The 16,975-nt window shown below is 40.4% G+C and overlaps 3 protein-coding genes across 3 annotated transcripts; 2 read left to right on the top strand and 1 right to left on the bottom strand.

The window, feature by feature from the left end:
- The first annotated feature begins 17 nt into the window (after window positions 1-17).
- Window positions 18-2,489, top strand: TXNDC17 (thioredoxin domain containing 17). Its single transcript, XM_067309913.1, has 4 exons — window positions 18-234; window positions 1,095-1,176; window positions 1,471-1,546; window positions 2,203-2,489. The coding sequence occupies exons 1-4, from the start codon at window positions 93-95 to the stop codon at window positions 2,269-2,271; spliced, it is 369 nt and encodes a 122-aa protein (XP_067166014.1). The 5' UTR covers window positions 18-92; the 3' UTR covers window positions 2,272-2,489.
- Window positions 2,490-4,109: 1,620 nt separating this feature from the next.
- MED31 (mediator complex subunit 31) lies at window positions 4,110-8,070 on the bottom strand. Its single transcript, XM_067309912.1, has 4 exons — window positions 7,967-8,070; window positions 6,017-6,094; window positions 5,265-5,361; window positions 4,110-4,536 (listed from the first exon to the last, which is right to left on the bottom strand). The coding sequence occupies exons 1-4, from the start codon at window positions 7,974-7,976 to the stop codon at window positions 4,344-4,346; spliced, it is 378 nt and encodes a 125-aa protein (XP_067166013.1). The 5' UTR covers window positions 7,977-8,070; the 3' UTR covers window positions 4,110-4,343.
- Window positions 8,071-9,062: 992 nt separating this feature from the next.
- On the top strand, window positions 9,063-15,762 carry LOC106500213 (uncharacterized). The gene is made up of 3 exons (XM_013961919.2): window positions 9,063-9,271; window positions 13,149-13,257; window positions 14,214-15,762. The coding sequence occupies exons 1-3, from the start codon at window positions 9,101-9,103 to the stop codon at window positions 14,483-14,485; spliced, it is 552 nt and encodes a 183-aa protein (XP_013817373.1). The 5' UTR covers window positions 9,063-9,100; the 3' UTR covers window positions 14,486-15,762.
- The last annotated feature ends 1,213 nt before the right edge of the window (window positions 15,763-16,975 follow it).

Genomic DNA, 16,975 nt, shown 5'->3' with positions numbered 1-16,975 from the left:
CGCCGCGGAGGTCGTCGGGAAGCGGCGAACGGGCGGGGCTACGGTGGCTGGCGCGGGCGGGACGGTAGCCGCGAGCTCGGCCGGCGCCCGCCATGGGCTGGGAGGAGAAGCGGGTGCACGGGTACGGCGAGTTCGCGGAGACGGCGCAGCGCTGCCATGGCAGGCCCATCTTCGCCCTCTTCTGCGGCGACAAGGACGCCGCGGGCCGCAGCTGGTGCCCGGACTGCGTGACGGGTGAGCTCCGCCGCCCCGCGGAGCCCCGGCCCGCCCTCGGCCCCGTGCCCGCGCCCCCCCCGCCTCCCCCGCCGGGCCGGCCGCCTCCCCCCGGCTAGGCCCCGGGCCGGCCGCGCCCCCCCGCCTCCCCCGCCGGGCCGGCCGCCTCCCCCCGGCTAGGCCCCGGGCCGGCCGCGCCCTCCCCCCCCCCGCCTCCCCCCGGCTAGGCCCCGGGCCTGCCGCGCCCCCCCCACCCCCCCGCCGGGCCGGCCGCCTCCCCCCGGCCGCCTCCCCTGCGCGACTGGGATGTGACTGGGAGCTGGAGCTGGCAAAGCTGCTGCTTCACTGATAAACGGCCTGTGCTGGTCTCTGTTTCACTAACCACATCCCACCAAATAGCATGCAATGTAATATGCTGTTCAGCAGAGCTTTCTACGAAGGCTAATATTTCTATCTGGCTCCGCAGACAATTAGATGTGAATCTTATGATCAGTTAATTCACCTCTGCTTTATATATCAAGGGATAGAAGTGACTTAGTGTGTGCAGTAGAATGTGACGTTAACTTGGTGGCTCCTCCCAATACGTCACGCTGAACTTTGCTGCATCATATATGCCAAATTACATATGAGAGCAGCTTACTGCTGTTCTGATGGGCTCTCATATAGACAGGCAATAATTGTTACTTGCTAAATAGAAAGTGGCCTTCGCTCAAAGGCCAGTCCCTTTAACATCAGTGGTAAGTTCTGCAAAGCTTCCCAGACCTCTGCCTGAGGCAGACAAAGTATCAGCACTAGCAACTTTGTTTGTCCAAGTAGATCCATGTGATTCTGTAGCACAGTAAAAGTATTAACTACTAACTGATTAATAAATTACTCTCTAGCTGAACCCATTGTGAGGAAGGAACTTCATAACATGCCTGATGGGTCTGTATTCATCTACTGCCTAGTAGGAGACAGAGCCTAGTAAGTAAAAATGTTTTAATGCCAATGGCTGATGTAACTTTGTTATTCTTGGACTGGTGGCTAACTAACCTGTTGAAACTACTGACCAAACTGCCCTTTTCTGTGAAGAATGAATCATTTTGCAACTTTTGAGATCTACACCATCCCTAATGTGAACTGTCTGTGTACTTGTGCTGAGAACTGGGTTGGGGAGGTGGGGAGTGAGGCCCTTTGAATCATCCTTGTGGAAGAATTTTAACGAGCTGACTTCAAAGTGCATCTGTATAAGCTGTTATTCACCTTCCTTCTGAACAGCTGGAAAGATCCCAACAATGAATTCAGAAAGAATCTGAAACTAACAGGAGTGCCTACACTACTTAAATATGGAACAGTAAGTGATTTATTACATTTTTTGGGTCTATGTGCATTTGAGTGAGAAACTGGCAGGAGCTTGTGGCTATAAATTGGTATTTGCCATCCACATTGTCTTATGCCCTCTTATTTAAAAAGAGCAGACAATCAGAAAAATCTCTTCTGCCCTCCCCCCCTTCCTGGCTCAAACAGACAACTGATCTGTTTTCTGTAGAATTTTCTCTGTAATAAATGTAGTAAAATAGAGGTTGAAGGGGGAGAGAAAATTCTTAATAACATCTTGTTAGCTTCCTGACTTGCAGCTCCTCCAGCTTTAGAAAATCCAAATGACGAATTATGGGAGTGGAACAGTATTAGCGCAGTATACTTTGATTCAAACAGACTACAACTCTGACTCCCATGAACTCTCGTGCTTTTTAGTTGAGGACACTAAACCTGTCAGACCACGTTTTAACTTGTACAAGTTAATTAAATTAGCAGTTACTTTCTAAGGAATGACTCAGAGCAGAAAACCCTCAGGCATTTTTCAATTATGCCTCACTGCTTGCTCCCTTCAACTCCCACTTGCCATACATGAAAAACAATTGCTGAAGCAAGGCTAATGTTATATACAAATAGCTCTCGTCTTGAACAGGATTTTGAATCGCCCCTAAAACATCTTAACTTTTCTTTCAGCCTCAGAAGCTGGTTGAAGAAGAATGTTTTAAGGCAGAGCTCGTGCGTATGTTGTTTACTGAAGATTAAATCTTCCAGTAGTCAATCATTTATTAAGATGCTCATTTCAGTTATTTGCTCTGTCCTTTCAGGGGTCTTTGTTTTCCACACTATCATGGTTAATTACAACTTCTGAGTAGTCAAAATAAATGTCATATAAATTCTAGGTCCAAACCTTCCACTAAAATCTCAAAATGCAAAATTGTATCTTTCCTTTCTTCTTGAAATAAATTTGTATTTGCAACAAACAGTCTCTTTTCAAAGGAGCCGAGCTCACATTATGAAACACTTCATATACACTTTCTTCTTTCCCTCAACAGTGCATAGCTAAAGTAGATACTCTGTTTAAGGCTATCCACAAGCAACTATTCTTTTAAATAATTAACTAAATCTGTTAATGGTAGCGAAGTTGCTAGTGTAGTATATGCCTATTGACTCTTAACTCTTTATTGCATCCTTTCAGCCAAAAGGAATGTACTACTCTAAGCAAAGGGAAGGCATCTACTACCCTTTCTTAGAAGAATGCCGGCCAAACTACAGTTTCTAGAAAACAAAGTGAAGACTTAAAGTGTCCGTAAATCAATTTCCTACCAGATCAGCAGCAACTACTCTGTGTTCAGCCTAGATTTACTGAAGAAAAAGACTTACTTACTATTAAAGGTGTAGCTTAGCAATTAAGTGGGAAGAATAGGAGAAAGAAGAATCTGTGTATTCTTCCTAAATGAGATTTTTACATAGCTACCAAAGCCATTAAGACAAATTTTCAACACGTAAGATAGTTAATGGCTTATGTGTTCAGTCTAAGTATGATGAGCTGAAGACTAACAGTCTTGGTGTCACTGGTCACACACTGAAGTTTAATGGTCACAGTACCTGCTCTTACAAGAATGTGAAATATAGCATGAAGGGGTATTGTCTGAACGTATCCAGAAAGGAAAAAATTGTCTAAACTAAGCCTAATCTTTAGAAGCAGAACATTCAAGCTATACTGTATTTTTAACTTAGTTTAATAAATTGTATTTTTAACTGACAAGTCACATTATGTAGAAGTCCCTGAAGCCTAAGAGTTCTGCCACTTTTTGATTCTACATTTTATTCTTCATTACACAAAGAAAACTATACTCATTTGAATACAATCTAAAAATAAGAAAATTAAATCCCTGTCAGCTGCCAAAATCCATGTATCTTAAGAGAAAAAAAAATCCTGTACAGAAATAAACAAAGGGCAAATGCTTCTCTACTAGTGCAAGCATTTACACCCTTTTGTAACACAAGTTATTTTCACTACACTTACTGTAGGAAAGCCTACAAGCATCTAGTATTTCACTGGCAGAAAGTAAAGCGTGTATTCCATTAAAATACACTGACTTTAATGGAATAGATACAGCTACAGCCTATTCCTCTACCTTCTGTTTAGTATTTGCATAATATCTGACTGCAAGGTTTATATCACTTAACTTTGCTCTACTCCTGCAGTCCTTGTGTCTTCACACTTTGATTTCTGTCTCTAAAGTATACTGTAAGCAAAACTGCAAGACTCCCTGCAACAATGATTACCAGATAAACAGAAATGACATGTTATAGCTCAGCTCTGTTTCAAGGCAAACATCCACATTGTAGATTTTGTATATCTTCACTTTAACTTTGCTCATCCTGCAGTTGTAAAAAGCAGTACACAAGGGGGTTCTTAGCAACACTTTGAGATATAGCATTGTTCTCCAGGGAACATGCCTCTTAAAACCAGACTCTGAACTATACTTTTTTGTTAGATACTTAAGTGACAGTGCCCTAAAAAAATCCTACATTTTGTTTTCAAGAGGAACAAAGACCTGTAATAACACTCTTTTGAGACTGTTAATGCTACAGAATAAGTTACAGAACTATGAGTTTATTAGTCTTATATCTTTAAAATGTTGATACAAGTTACAGGGGGAAAAAAAAAAAAAAGCCTAGTCACTTGATAAATCAAAAAGACTTTAGCAATAGAAATGAGGAGGTAAAGTTACATATTTATGTACACACAGCCAAAACTACCAAGAGTCCTCTCTTGTAAGTACTTGAAGTGATTCAAAGTACCACCTTGTCACTCTGCAGAATGTTTTTCATTTTACTGAGGTGTTGTTCTGTTGCTGCTGCTCTGCCAGTGCTTGCTGGAGTCGCATTCTTTTCCGTGAATAGTGTTGCCAGTGAAGAATCTGTTGCTCATCAATAAATTTAGCACACTGAGCATTTACCAGTTCTTTGCGGAAATGTTCATATTGGAGCAGCTCTAACATATGCAAACACTGAGGATACCTGCATTAAAAATAAACATATGCTTTAATAAAAATTTTTACAAGGTACACTAAGACTGGAGCCTCCAGTAATTCTGCAGCCCATTATTTTCGTTTTTCATGTACGTGCTTTACTCAAGTATCAACCCATTTAAAACTACAATATTCTAGACGCTAATACATACCTTAATAACGCTAGGAAACAAGGAGTCCAATAACATCTATAGATGCATACACATGCTTGCATAGGGTAACTTTTCTAATAGTTAGATTTGATTAAAACAAATACATATCAGCTACAATATCTATTTCAAGAGCTCATTTAAAGAGTAAAACCAAGAACTGTTTTCCCAAAATGTGAAGGAGAGTTGTAACACTAAGAAAAATGCAAAACCATCCTTTACTTCATATAAGCAACAACATTGCAAAAATCACTCTCAAAACATGGCTACTGGGCCTAACTGAAGTGGTTTTGTACCACAATGTTCAATATTGATATTTTAAACAAATGATAAACTGCAGATACAGTTTGCAAAAGAAAAATTCACTGCACAACTGATGAAAGACAAGTTCTATCATTTTGTCTATTTGTGTTATAGCTGGACTGTTGGAAATAGCAAAACACAGTGGAGAGGGCAAAAGTAGGGTTGCAGGCAGAAATCAAATACTGACATACTGCTACGCAGCACGTAACAAAGGGTGAACATCACATCATTAAAATTTAGAACACTAAGTGATTTTAACACTTACTTTAGGTATTTTGCATATTCAGGTTCCTTCCAATAAAGTAAATATTTAAGATAATTTACAAAAGCTTTGTCTTTGAAGTAGCCTCTCTGTGCAAGGACTGAAATAAGATGACAAATAAGGAACTGTCAGTTACAGAGGCAGGAAAAAAATCTGCCAAACTTGAAGAATACATATTCAAAAACTATACAAATGAACATTTGAGTCAAAACTTTACTTTAAAATTACAATCAAATTTTGATCAATTCAAGATGAAATAAATATACAAGGAAAAAGTATATTATATTTTATGTCAGCATTCTAAGCACAATAAGCTAGTCTCATCTCCCTTATGGTATGTGTCTTTCATGCAGCAACAAGGCAGAGAACAGCTTTTTAAAACAGAAAATTTTGACTGTAGCATCAAAATTGGCAGGGAAATTCAAGGGAGATAAGTACAGTATCTGAAACTATTATTAACACTTGTAAAATTCTGATTTTAGATAAAGGAATACTGTTATCCTGAAATTATTTTTATTACAGGCTTGAGCTTCTTATTTTCTTCTACATGTAGATGTATTTAATTTTATTTCAACAAATAAAACATTTTGCATTTAAACCCCCCTACCTGTTGTAAATCTGGACAAATGGAAATATTTACAGACTACCTTTATCCTGTGAAAGATCCATTTGCTTTTCTTTGTTTAGCATTACCAAAAATAATTAAGACCAATATTCATTTCTCAGGATGCTGACATTTACTTTGAAGTACTTACAGTTAAGATAATTTGGATTAGCCAGACATTGAACAAATTCCAACTCCAGCTGGAACCGCAGTCGATTTCCTGTATCATCTGATACAGATGAGAAAAATAGTAAGAACTGGACCCATACAATAGATCTGAAAGTCAGTTTCTCAGTTTGAGCAGTATATAGACAATATGTTTAAAAAGGAGTAGATAAAGCAGTAACTCCCCATAATCAACATGGATTCATTTAGCAAAAGTTCATTCATTACATGAATCAGTGTTGGCCTTGCATTCATAAATATGGTGGTTACAGCCAAGCAAGATGCAAGAAATGGAGGAAAGCATACTGACACTTGTTTAAAGTGAAGGAACAGGAAAAAGCAAGGAGCCTGAGATATTTATACAGGGAAAATTTAAGAAGCTGAGAAGAGGGCAGTGCGAACAGCCCACTGAAATCCTAGTTTTACATAACTGTAGAAGTAGTGCAAGGCAGCAGGTTTTTTTGCAGAAAGATGATGTCTTCATATGGTACATGAGTGAACACTGCAATGTTCTCACGCTACAATATATACCAGGCACTAGTGGAGACCCCCAAGGGGTTGATGCTGGGTCCAGTATTGTTTAACATCTTCACTAGTGACCTTGATGATGGGACAGAGCAAGTTTGCTGACAATACAAAACTGGGAGCAGTGGCTGATACACCAGCTGTCTGCGCCACCATTCAGCAGGACCTCAACGGGCTGGAGAAATGGGCCAACAAGAATCTCATGAAGTTCAAAAGGAAATGCAAAGTCTTGCACCTGGGGAGGAATAATCAATCCCCTGCACCAGTACAGGCTGGGGGTCAACTGGCTGGAAAGCAACTCTGCAGAGAAGGACCTGGGGGTCCTGGTGGACAAGTTGACCATGAGCCAGCAATGCGCACTTGCAACAAAGGTGGCCAACAGCATCCTGGGATGCATTAGAAGGAGCACTGCTAGCTGCTGGTGGAGGTGATCTTTTGCCTCTACTCCACACTGGCGAGACCACATCAGGAGTGCTGTGTCTAGTTCTGAGCTCCGCAGTATGAGAGAGACATGGACATACTGGAGCAAGTCCAGTGAAGGACTACTAACGGATTGGAGCATTATCGGTACGATACTTATATATGGAGGAATAGCTAAATTCTTATAAAAAAAAAAAAACTTGAATAGAGAATATGAGACTAGTATAATGTAAGTCAAAAACATGGGAAAAGAAAAGCCAAGTGAAGAGAATTCATAAATCTCAAGTATAATGAACAAATAGCAAACCCATCTTGACCAAAGAAGGGCTCTCAATTCTCAGTGGCCTGCTGTCACCACTAGAGACCACTCATTCACAAGCCTGTGAGGCTAATCTTCAATTCCCAGGTGAAACCATGAACGAATTTTAACATCAGAATATAGATGTTCCCAAAGCAGCTGCACCTAAACACGCTTTTCTTTTTCTAAAAAGTTATCCGGGTATAGTTACCAGCCCGTCGCGGGCTATGAAAACTAGTGCTTTCTACAGAAATAAAGATCAGGGACGGGACGAGTTAGACTGAAGGACGTGCGGTCCCAGATTTGCAACTCAGAGTCTTGAGCCCCGGGAAACGTTAAAAACGAAGTCGGGGTCGGCACCCGCGGAGAAGGGGGCAAGGTCGCGCGCCGAGAGGGGCGCGCGGGGGAAGCGGCGCCGGCCGGGGGGGCCAAGGCTGCGGGCGCCGCGGACGCGGCAAGGCCCGGAGCACAGGGCGCCGAGGCCGGGCAGCCTCCCCCGCGCCCCCGCCCCGAGGGAGCGGGCTCAGCGCCGCCCGCGGGTCGGCCCCAGCTCGCCCTGCGGGAGCGGCCTCCTCGGGCCGCGGAGCAGCGGGAGCAGGCCGCACCCGCCAGCGCCAGCCCCGCCGCCTCTCGCCGCGCGGCCCCGCACCGCGAGCGCCGGGCGGGGAGCGGCCACCGCCCGCCCGCCCTCACCTGCCTCCATGGCGGCACCTCTGGCTGCGCACCCCCCCCAGCACAAGATGGCGACGGCCACACCCCGGGCGGTTGGACGGAAGCCCGACAGCGAGAGGCACCGAGGCAAGCCGGGAAGGCGGCGGCGGTTGCCCGGCAACGGGGGCGGAGGCGGGGCCTCGGCCCGCGCGGGGCGGGGCTCCTAGCGCGCGGGCGACGCAACGGCGGGCTGACGTCGTAGTCAGGGGCGTTGCTAGGGGAGAAGGCTTCCCGTTTAGCGCCATTTTCTTCTGGTGAAAAGGGTGTCTCAAGTGGTATTTGTCATTCACAGTTCTCAGACATATGATGATAGGGTTCCTACTTCAGCACTGTATGTTTAGGTACTTATATCAAATCCCTTGGAAAAATGATGATAATTTTAATTCTTCGGTTTCCAGTTATGAGGGAAATACACGATACACAGAGGGATTACTTTTCCCACAATGATATTACACAGAAAAGCACAGATAAGATTGACAGAAATTTGAATTTTGAGTGTGATAGGCCTCATCTCTTCCCCGCTGTGAGGGGGCACTTCTTGTGTGTTCAGGGCAGCAGGGCCCATAACGACGTGCATCCAGAGGCTTCGGTATCCACGTGCGAACCAGGACTGACGACAGTATCGGGAAATGTCCTCTCCTTTCAAACTGCTTGGCCATCCCGTGCTCTCCTGCAGCCCAGTTCAAACCATGAAGTGGCAGAGGCTGCTAAAATCAAAGTGCAAGCTCCAGGGTGTTTTTCAGACAGTCAAAGCTCAGTTTGATATCAATCACTTCACTCTGAGAACAAAGCAAACTGACCTCCAGAACCTTTACTGGCCACCTTTATGCAGCAGTTACCAAAAATTTGCAAGCTTTACGTTCTGGAAAAAAAAGTCACATGTGAAATGTTACTTCCATTGTGGTCTAGTGTAGGCATAAATGTATCATCCTTGTATCTGCATTTTCTAGGCTTGTTTTTTAGAAAAAATTGTTCTTCTGCTAACAGTAATATGGCTGTTATCCAAATATACTAAATCAGCCATGTGACCTATCATCAAGTAGATAAGTAAAGAGGACATCTTAAGCGTGCATTTTGAGAGTGTTTTCTTTATAGTTCTGTACTGCCCCAAAAGCAATGGCAACAGAATTTCTGGAGGAGATCCATAAATTAAACGTAACTGACCCTGCAGAAATGATGGACTTGGCTATCGAATGGGTGCGGAAGTCTTTTCCAGATGTGGAATCAGTTTCTACAGAGACATTGCAAAGTTGGTTGGAGGAAAAGCCAGAAGAACTACTTATTTTCGTAAGTAATTTGGTGCTTAGGAATTAAAGCAAGTCATGCTTAAAATCAAGCAGAAATGATTATTTGCCATTCTAATCTCTTTATAATCTACATTAAGAGGTTACTACTTTTCTAATTCTACAAAATATTTTAAGTTAGAATTTAATAAAATTGATTTTAAAAATTGTGTTATTAAACCTAGCTCTAATAGAGAGAGAAATGAAATTAAAACCAAGGAATTCTATGAACAGCAGAACTTAGGATATCAGGTTTTCTGTGACTTCCTTCTGTGGGGTGTTGCAGTGTCTAAAACACTAACTGCACTTCAGCTATAGCCTCCCCTCGGTGGAAGCTGTAGGAGAGTCTTGTCTCTAGACGGCATCTGTATCTACAGCCAGACTGCCTTGAGCCCATAATGAATATCTCCATGCCAGGATTTTTCATACTACTGCCCTGTCACTATCATTGCTCTTTTGGGGGGCACTGACATGGCCTGGAGTGTTCATTTTTGCCAAGAATCTTTGCATTTATGTTTCAGTCGTTGCAGGCGTTAGTGAATCGTCAGTTCTCTGGGTTTCTCAAGAAGGCCCCATGTTCCAGATCTGAACTTTTCATGCTTTAGCATCACAGATTTGATGTACAATGTGGCTAAACAACCTTGTAGAGAAAATTAACGTTGGAAAAATGGTTTGTTCTGTCCTGAAAGGCAGCTTTTACCAGATAGGCAATTCCGTTCCAATTCCATTAGAAAGCACCTTTGGGGGCAATGTTCTAGACATGCCTTTTTTTCCAGATCAACATATGCTTGAGCTAAGAAGGATAAAAGAAAATGACCTTGTGTTGTATTTGCAGAACATTCATTTTAACTTTGTACTAGATCAGCTACTGTTGATTAGGTCCAGAGCAGAACAAAATTGGAAAGTAGAGATCAACCCTAAAATACATTTTGATTTTTTTTTTCTTTTTGTGTACTGGAGAGAGATTTGGGACTGAACTTTGTTTTGTTTGTAATAGCAACTTTACAATGAGCCAAGGAGATTTCAGTCAACCTCTCTAGTTAATTCTTCATCAGCTTAAAAAGTTGGCTCAGAGTGAAACCAGTTAATAAATAGTTAATTAATAAATAAAATTCCAAGAGTGCAGAGTGGAGCTGCACTGTTGCATCAGCACCCTGGCGAGGAGCCCAGCTTCTGAGGTTGTAAATTTATTCCAAAAGTTACAGTTCTGCCTCATGTCACATACTAGTTTATTCAGACCTTGGCTAAAATAAACCTCTGTGGTTTAGCACTGTCAACCTAGCTTAGCTTCAGTGCAGTTGTATCATTAGGCACTTGCGCCACAGCACACTGTGTACAGGCTTACAGGGTTACCTGAAACCTGACAGTTTTTTTTTAAGGAGGTGATTGCTATTTTCATTTGTTAAACTATCTTGGTGTCTTGGTTAGCAATTTTCCATAATACTATCTTTTTCTATGTAGTGTGATTTTTTTCACCCTGGGAACTGGGTTACAAAAATATCTAAAAAGGATTTGTGCTTATTTTTTCTTAATAAAATAGTGTTGCTTTTTTCAGACAAGGTTTTAGTGGTTGTGGAATACAACCATTACTATATCAAAACATATCAAGTCACTCCCCAGTAAACACAGACTTTGGGCTAAAAGCAGAGATCAAACAGATCCCACGTGTCTGCATTGCTATTCTGGAATGTGATTTCTCTCCCAAGACTGACTTCAGAGGAAAGGATCCTATGAAAGGGTTGGTCACAGGAACTAAATTACTATGTAGGTTTGCTAGAATTAAGTCAAGCATTTCAATTTTTGACCATCAAAACTAGGAACAAAATTGAAAGTCAGGGCCATACTATAACGGCCAAGAACATTCTCTAGGAAAAGATGGATTTTTTTCCTCAGTTCAGTCAAACATCCAGGGGATAGGTGTTAACATATGACTGTGAGCCAGGAATTTTCCTTATTATTGCTGTAAAACAGTGGCAACATCCCTTCCTCAGTTTCTCCTTCTGTAGGGATTAGACTGCAATCCCTATTATTGACTCTGTCTGAACACTGTTGCCTGGCCTTTATTTTCTCTAAAGCATTTTGACAGAATATGCTAAAATTAAAGTTGGCGGTGAATTATGGTGGATATATATGTTAAATAAAGATATATTACTTAATGAACACAAGCAGATGAGATACTGCTTTCCACCTTAAGTAAATTAACCTGTTGAAAGTTGAAAATTGCATTCAAGAAGAGACACACGGCTGCAGTGGTAATTACAGATGGTAGCTAAGTGACAATAAAATCAGTTTTGTGACATGTCTTTATAAATGTTGTATTTAGGAAAACCCTAGATAGCAGGTACCAAAGGTCTTTCCAGGTCCATGAGGTATCATAATGTGTCTACTAATATCTGTAGTTTGATTTCAATGTCTGGACGTAACCTGTCTTTCCAGCTGCCACACATACCTTCAGTCTTTTCTAGTGTTAAATGAAGTATCCTCCATCTTGCAAAAAAATGACTCTCCTTTAGTATTTGAGATATTATAAAGGTACTTGTTTTTTTGCAGGACTCAGTCATTCAGTTTCAGACCGATAACAAAGTGTTTCCTGCAGCTAGTGTGAGATCTCATATGCTCATCACTATGACTTAATTCAAAGTGCCTTTTGAGGGCTTAGGGATGGAAACTATTACCCTGTAATTAAAGTTATCTATCCCAGTCAACTGTGCTGTTTTTCACACTGGATAGTTGTAACTGACAATAATATAATTTTTAGCTGAGTATGTTTTCCACTTATTTAAGCACAAACCTTATACTGATGAGTTTCAGAGAATATGACAAACTAGAGGCTAGATTCTGGCATTTTTAGTCATGTTGAAGAGTACTGCACTGGCAATAATTCCTTTTTAGAAAATGGAAAAGTGTATGGAGTAAGTTATAATAAATCATCAGTAGAAGTTCCAGAATCTGTCCTGACATAGAGACACAACCATGAGATGGAGCCAATTCTGAGATCTGAAAGCAACAAGGTTCCATTATACACTGGAGAAAATATAGTCATATCTTATCTGAAGTGCTATTAGATCTTGAAGGTGGACACTGAGAAAGTGGGATGTTGCAAAGAGTCCATCTGAGATCATAGCACAGTGCATTGGCATCAGAAAGAAAAGAAGATACAGCAAGGCTTTATGTTTGAAAGCAGTGATCCTGTGGAACAAAAAGTACTTCATACCCAATGCCTTGACCCCAAGCCATCCCCTTTGATTCATACATTTAACCATCTACTTTAGCATAGAAAGCAAACTTGTCATTATCCATATCAATACATCTTAAAGGATTTTATCCATAAAATGTCAGACAGATTTTTGCAGACTGGAGAGTATCCTGTGTTAAATATGGTTAAATAACAGAGAACAGGCTACACATTATGTTATATTTATAACAAGTCAGTACAAAGTCTGCAATTTTTTTACTCCCATGCTATAATTGTAACTCAATAGAAGCAAGATCATAGTTATCACTGACTGAAACAATTGTTAGAACATGTTTAATTAAAGGCTTAACTGTTCACTGAGTTCTATTTTTGAGGTCAAGAAACTGGCAGATAACGTGCATTTCAAAAGCCAGCCTATGATAGCCTAGGTAGAACAATCTTAATCTGAAGACTATTAAACGAAGTTGTAAATTTGGTGAGCCAAAGGCTTGAAAGTCTGTTGCTTGTTGCAGACACAGAAATGTGCACACATACAACTATAGTATTCCTCCAGCTTCGGACAAAAATTTAGAACAAAGATACCTTGAAGTTTAGATGTCGTGTTGTATATTTCGCATGGTCAGAAAGTATTTTATGTTCTTCTTTAATGATCTGGTTAAAAAATATGTCAATGTTCTATTCTTAGGACATCCGGAAGGCAGATGAATTTGAGGTCAGCCATTTGCCAGGAGCAATACGTATCGACCCTGAGAGTAACAATATACAAGAAATTCTGCAGGAACATCTTCAGAAAGGTATTGCTTGTCATTTGAAGCCCTTTTAAAGATGCTATAAGGGAATATTGCTGAATTGAACCAGGGTAAGTGGGGCCTGATTTGCAGAAACTATTATCCTGTCGAGTACCAAACATGCCAGAAAAAACAGTCTTTCCCCAGTAAAAAAGGAATGCAAAACCTCCTGAGTCTGAGATCCATAGCCAAGCTTACAGAACGATATACTGAAGATCACAGATATTGTTATCTATTTTATAATGGTTGCAAATACGAACAATTTCTCTTATTTTCCATTATCTGTTTTGGATTACCATTACAGTTATTTCATTTTTTGAATAAAAGTCTGATAATGATTTAGTTTGATCCACTTTTAAGCCATTGCATTTTTAGGTTCTTCTACTGTGACACTCAGCTGAAGGGTGCAGGGAAAACACCATAAAGAGTTTTGCTTCAAACTAAGGAAATTGTTGGCATGATTTTGAAATTCATGAAAACTATACCCCCTCTATTTTATATTATGTTTTGGTTGTGTTCAGCAAGTAAGAAACAAATGGTTAATTTGGTGCTTAAACTAATAGACATCCTCACACAAACTACAGATGAGGGCATTATTCTTAATAATCACAACAACAGACTGGCAGTTCTGCCAGATGGCATAGTAACAAATATTTTCCGTACATGAGAATATAAGATTTTGTTTTTAAAAAATAAGGAAGTTTTCTAGCACCACAGTTGAGAACTGTTTGAAATTGTGACACCCTCCTTCCCCCAACTATAGCCTGAAAGCTTAAGAGCCGAATAAGACTTCCTTCACCACACACACACGGACACTGTGAAATGTAAATTTTGGGTGTCTAGGTTTAGATTGTTTGGATTTGGTTACACCAGACTAGCAAGTAGGGCGTTTTTATAGATTTTGTAGTTGGTAAATAAATTTTAATTCCACCTCTAGTTACACTTTTTTTTTTCTATTTCAGAACATGAAAAGCAGAAACATGTAGTTTGCTACTGCACTGTGGGATACAGAGCTTCCCTGACAGCTCAGAGCCTGAATGAGTTCTTGTCTAGTGAACGTGGCCAAAAACTCAAGCCTTTTCTGAAGATTTATAATGTAATAGGGGGGCTGGCAAAATGGGCCAGAGAAAGAAAGGGGATGGTAGACAAGCAAGAGCGTTCAACACATCTTGTTCACCCCTATGATGCTGATTGGGCCAAACTGCTGGAACCTGAGCTGCAAGCTCAGATCTGAAGGAGTTTTAGACTTAACTGGGGCCCCTAGTAAATCAGAGCCCTCAAACCAAATAGTAATGCTAATTATGTTGGAGAGCCAGACTTGAAGATGTTGGGCTTGTAGGTGCTACTTTAATGTTAGTGATAACAGAGAATGAAAATGCATACTGATGTACTGGTTCAGACCCCAAGACTGACTTTCCCCAGGTATAAACTGAAAGAGCAGCTGAAGTTCATACAGATCTGCCAGCTGAAGTCAGCTGAAGATCAAAACAATAAAATCCCAGGCATATAGTTTCATTGCAAACTGTAGGACAAATGCTAAACCAAATGCAGTGTTGAGCATATGGGGTGTAAGCAAGAGAAACATTTGCATTGTCCTATATTGGCCTGCCAGTCCTCTTATTCCAGAACAGAACGGGGACTTCCATTTCATGAAACATTTTTACCTGCCACCAGGTCCATTGTGCTGCTAACGATAAGTATTAACAATCTAATAAAAATGAGTCATGCTAATGAAATCATCAGGGCTAAATAGAAAAAACCACCCAATTTATTTCCAGCTTTTAAACTCCCATCTTAACTGTTTAACTTAAGAGAGTAACTGTCCCCTCACCTTGTACAGGGACATCTAACTGTACTAGAAATAACACTACAGCTACTTTTATAGGTAAAGGAAAGACAGCTCAAAAAGCATAATCACTAGTAATAAAAATGTTATGATTAGTGAGATTCCTTCCTGCTGGCAAGTAAAATTCTAAGTATCCTGTATAAACTCACCCACAAGCTCATCCACACATGAAGAAGATAACTTTGATTCTTGGTCATTGCAAAGGTGGTGCACAAATCATTACAGTTTCATGGATGCCTACATAAATATTTGGCAAGAATATAAACCCTCTCTTTAGCTGCATGCTAGCCAATTTATAGTTAAGATTATACAGCATTCAGTCAAACAAAAGTATTGAATTCCTTAGGAAGCAAGTTTAAATATAACTGTTGTAAGCAAGGACTGTAACCTTTGAACTTTAGGACTATAGTAGGATATGTTTGAATTACACCTAACATATAAACTTAAGTAGCTTCAAGTAACCTAGAGTTTATGAATTATTACAGAATTATGCTGATAAAGCACATCTTGACATGTTATTTGCATTACATTCAACTTTATTTTCTTGCTCTATTGCAAAGTTAAAAATCTTAATTAAAATATGTTGAGATTAATTGGCATAAAAACATAGTTTCTCTGCGGTGGGTTCTTTACAGTCCCTTTGTTCCTTGCTCGCGTCTGATAATTAATAATATGTTTCAGCTGGTTAGCTGTTTTTTCTAGCTCAGTGAGAGCAGCCTATTGCTGTTTGAATCTATGCCTTTTCCTAGACCACTTTATTTTAAAAAAATTGAAGGTTTTTTTATGTACAGTTTTATATAGAACGTTACAACTAAGAGAAATGTGAAACTATAACTATCACTATAATTATAATTTCTGAGATGCCTGACTTTGCAGTCCTCCAGTTTAACCCTGGCAAAAAGAAAAGGAAAAAAGTCTCAAGGTCAGATCCTTTGTTTTTTATTTATTTTAATATTATATTTTTCCTCGTTATTTTTGCTTTCTCTTAAGCATATTAAGATCAGTATAATCCTTTCCATTTTCTTAATTGGGTTTTGGGTCTATCATCAACCCAGCTATAAGATTCTCTTTGGAAACTCAAGAGGGAACGGCTGAAAATTTTAGTGCAAGGTGAGTGCTTACTGCATTGAATTGCATTTTTGTGACTAAACACAGACCAGTAAATATTTAGACTCCTGAGATGGAATACAGGGAAAGCTAATTAAACCATGTTAAAACAACCAGCCATTCACTCGAGGCAAACTGTACTGTTGTTTGATCAACGAGGAAGATGAGAAAAATAAAGATGCTGCTAGGAAACATAGGCTACGAGAAGAGCTCTTGTGCCTACCCCTTATACCTAACATGTGGAGCTTCTGAATGGTTGAGGCTAACAGACATCAGCAGGTTAAAGATACTCGTGGAGCAATACTCATTTCACTGGAGACAGACATCTTGACTTTACACCCAGCTGAATGTGTCGGTGATCTTGCAGGGCATTGCTTACTTTTCTTTCTTCTTCCTATCTCTGCACAACGGTAAATATACTAAGATACCTCAGTGTGCTGCTGTTATAGCTCCTGCTTTTCTAGAAACGGCTTACCAGCCATCTAGTCTCTTCACAGGATTTTTCCTGGGTGCTTTGCACCTACATCATCCATGCATCTTCTCTAAAGACTAGCATTTTGAATGGTAAATAGCAAGAAAATTATTTAAAATGTCATTCTAGGAGTACAAGAACTAAGAAAGCCTAATTTGCTATGAGCAAAATTTCTAGTGACGATTTGTGGTCAAAGTTGTCTTCTGGAGTTCCCTTGTGACATTTCTCATTGTTAGGGCATAACCAGGTCTCTCTTCTAACCAGATACATATTTTTCCAAGATTCTCTCCCCATCCAAC

Source organism: Apteryx mantelli, chromosome 22, assembly GCF_036417845.1.
Source record: "Apteryx mantelli isolate bAptMan1 chromosome 22, bAptMan1.hap1, whole genome shotgun sequence".
In the NCBI taxonomy this organism is placed as follows: domain Eukaryota; kingdom Metazoa; phylum Chordata; class Aves; order Apterygiformes; family Apterygidae; genus Apteryx; species Apteryx mantelli.
Note: the sequence above shows the minus strand (reverse complement) of the source record. Positions and strands in the feature narration are given on the sequence as shown.